Source organism: Magnolia sinica, chromosome 3 (genome assembly GCF_029962835.1).
Source record: "Magnolia sinica isolate HGM2019 chromosome 3, MsV1, whole genome shotgun sequence".
Taxonomy (NCBI): domain Eukaryota; kingdom Viridiplantae; phylum Streptophyta; class Magnoliopsida; order Magnoliales; family Magnoliaceae; genus Magnolia; species Magnolia sinica.
The window spans coordinates 116,315,941-116,319,001 of NC_080575.1; the positions used below are offsets into that span (position 1 = coordinate 116,315,941).

General features: G+C 38.3%; 1 protein-coding gene across 2 annotated transcripts; it reads left to right on the forward strand.

The window, feature by feature from the left end:
* Positions 1-855: 855 nt before the first annotated feature.
* LOC131240884 (plasma membrane-associated cation-binding protein 1) lies at positions 856-2,682 on the forward strand. Of its 2 annotated transcripts, none has more exons than XM_058239407.1 (5): positions 856-1,017; positions 1,167-1,290; positions 1,388-1,477; positions 1,634-1,718; positions 2,036-2,682. In XM_058239407.1, exons 2-5 carry the CDS (start codon positions 1,183-1,185, stop codon positions 2,353-2,355), a joined length of 603 nt encoding a protein of 200 aa, XP_058095390.1. In that variant the 5' UTR covers positions 856-1,017; positions 1,167-1,182; the 3' UTR covers positions 2,356-2,682. The 2 variants fall into 2 exon arrangements, with proteins under 2 accessions (XP_058095390.1, XP_058095391.1); XM_058239408.1 differs by having other exon boundaries at positions 859-1,017; positions 1,170-1,290.
* Positions 2,683-3,061: the final 379 nt, after the last annotated feature.

Consider the following 3,061-nt stretch of genomic DNA (forward strand, 5'->3'; position numbering starts at 1 on the left):
TATAATAGATGTAATCAACCATTGACATTCAAGAGAACAAAAATTTTAATTGATCTAAACCTATGGTGTCCCGCACATTTAAAAGTAATATACACCACTTAAACATATCAAAATACACGTGCAGTCGATCTGGTTATTTAATAAGAAATATTTTTGGTTCCTATGATTCCTAAGGTTGAGTGCATATATTTAACAGGTTAGATGTTGTCCACATATTCAATAAAAAGCTTCAAATTTACATTTACCCTTTTAAATTGAATGTGTACAGTATGCATTTTTCTACTTGCCCTTTTGTTCGGGTCAAGGAGCCACAGCTAGGACGTGGGGTGCCAATTCCATTTCCATTCTAACCATTTTTAGCTATTTTAGTCATTTAATTACTGTCTCTTTGATGGCCACTAATCGGATGGACGGGATTATCTAATAAGTATGGATTTTGAGACATAAGCTATCCATTCCAAGACCCATGAAATGAGTGGAGCGGATTGATCGCGTATACAGGTGCTATGTATGATACAGCCAATTCCTTCCCACCAACCACGTCACATATATAGATGATCCAATCCGTTAAAAAGGCAGGCCACACCATGATTATCACCTGGTATTGAAGGTTTGACCATAGACGTTGATAGTGTGGCCCAACCAAAGACGATCTGCCAGGTTCTGCCCTCATCATGTTGTGTCCCACCTTTTGCATGGGTCGAAATTGTACGTGACCCATTGGCGGGAAAAATACAGGCTGTCAGCCAACGCATGCATTTCTAAAATTTGAAGGGTACATCTGGCATTTCCTCACCAGAAGGGCACGCAACAAATGGGCATAAGCGTAATATAGTGCAAAAGCAGTGGACCTTTTCGTAGGATATCCTTCTATATTTTCTTGCCAGGGCTCACAAACCTCTGCCTTGGTTCGGACAGACAGTTGGCAAACAGGTTTTGGAGTTCTGATTGAAGGCAGAGTGAGAAAGAAAGAAAGAGAGCTTCTTCAATTCAATCTCTTCGTTTCTTCCATTACTCGTATGAAATTCAAGCACTTCATGTTTTTTCTATGATTTCCATGAAAACCCATTTCTTTAATTCCTCTTTTTCATTCTGTTTTTTTTTCTTTTTTTCTTTCTCCTAATCTAGGTATTTCTATTTCTTGATTATTTTTTTCTTCTCCTTAGAAGAGCATAAAGAGAGATGGGTTACTGGAAATCCAAGGTTCTGCCCAAGATCAAGAAGGTCTTTGAGAAAAACGGTGGTAAGAAAGCTGCTGCAGAAGCATGCAAGACCTTTGATGATTCAAAGGTGGTTTTCTCCTTTTCCTTCTTTTCCTTTCCTTTGATATTTGATTTCTTTCTTTCCATTCTATAACAGTCTTGTCTCTGCCGTTTCATGTATGTAGGAGGCCATAGATAAGGAGTTTGAAGAGAAGAAGACCGATCTCCAACCCAAAGTGATTGAAATCTATGAAGCTTCATCAACTAATATTAAGGTGTTAGCTTTTTTCCAATATCAAAAAGCAAAAAAAGGAAAACAAAAGAGAGGCTATTTTCTTATCTTATGTTATACGTTCTAATCACAAAATAAAAGAACAAAACAAGATTAAATGAAAAGATCCAACCAACTGATGTTATTGTTTTTAATACAGACTGTGGTGAAAGAACGCAAGGATGCTGAAATCAAGAAGAACTCATCTGAAGTTCAGAAATTCATAGAGGAATTAGTGAAAATTGGTATATCTATAAAAGATATTACTTCTTTTATTTATTTTCAAAGACATGTAATCGTTATATGACTCTACAACAGATCTCGACCGTTGATCTAGTGGGTAAAATATGTAGATAATGGTTGTTAATAATCGACCATAATTTTTTTTTTTCTTAATTTTACCTAGTCCGATTGGTTTGATTTCCATTAGACCCACTTGATGAATGGTCTTGATCGATTACCGTAGCTATAAACGAGTTATTGTAAGTGGTAGAGTAGCCTTGCTGTTAGCAATACGGAATTTTAATCCATGAATTCCTTAAAAATCATTTCCTTGTAACAGATTTCCCAGGATCAAAGCCAGTATCTGAAGCATGCACAAAATTCGGGCCCGCTTTAGTCCCGGGCCCGGTTTTCTTCATCTTCGAGAAGGTATCGACATTCATAGTAACAGAAGAGAAAGAAGCTCCACCAACAACGACAACAGAGGGGACGGTGGCAGTAGCTACTGAAGAAACGATCAAAGAAAAGGAGAAGGAAATTGTTATTGAAGAAGAAAAGAAGGAAGAAGAGAAAACCCTTGTTGAGGAAGTTGCTGAAAAGAAATCCGAACCGACTCCATCTGAGAAAGCCAAGGTGGAGGAAGAAGCCCCAAAGCCATAGAGAAATCCATTTTCAATGGATTATTATTCATCTCTCCACTCTCTGTAAAACTAAACTACACTTGTTACATGATTTCTTATTCTTTTCTTCTTCTTCTTCTTCTTGCTGTTGGTATTTCCATTTCCATGTATGTTTGTGAGTTTTTACTTGAAGTTTTGGGAGATTGGGGTTCTTTGCTTTTATGTTTTTTCATAAAGAAGAAGCTCTGTAAAAACGAGCTGTATTTGTTTGGATTAGGGTTTGTTGAAATCACTTCTGTAATTAGCTGCCTACTACCCTCCGTTTTCACGTTATAATTCAGATATCTTCTTTGTCGTTTTGTTCTTTGCATCTTGTCTATCATGCATGGAAAACAAGGTCAGTATTGTCTTTTTCTTTTGCTTGGTGACTGCCCTGTCGTACGCATGTGATCTACGCCATTTATACAGATTATTCGGCCCAATTATGAGGTGGGTACACCGATCCTTATCTTGATATTCGATGTACGTCTCCGATCCGCCAGATGAGCGTACCATGGACTGATCAAAATCGGGCTGATCCACTCATTAGGTGGGCCACATGTGGTTGCTGAGTCAGATCAGCTGTCGTTAGTTGATTTCAACGGTGCGGCTGGACGGCCCTGATATTTTCCTTACGTGAACATCATGGCGTGCCCCACTCTTTTAATGGTACCGATGTTGACACGTGGAGGGAAAGATGGCTGTAG

What these genes read in the sequence shown, in the direction of transcription:
- LOC131240884 (XM_058239407.1), top strand. Translation starts at nt 1,183, where the DNA reads ATGGGTTACTGGAAATCCAAGGTTCTGCCCAAGATCAAGAAGGTCTTT. An exon ending in AGACCTTTGATGATTCAAAG is followed by an intron (nt 1,291 to 1,387) that starts GTGGTTTTCTCC and finishes TCATGTATGTAG; the next exon opens with GAGGCCATAGATAAGGAGTT. An exon ending in CTTCATCAACTAATATTAAG is followed by an intron (nt 1,478 to 1,633) that starts GTGTTAGCTTTT and finishes TTTTTAATACAG; the next exon opens with ACTGTGGTGAAAGAACGCAA.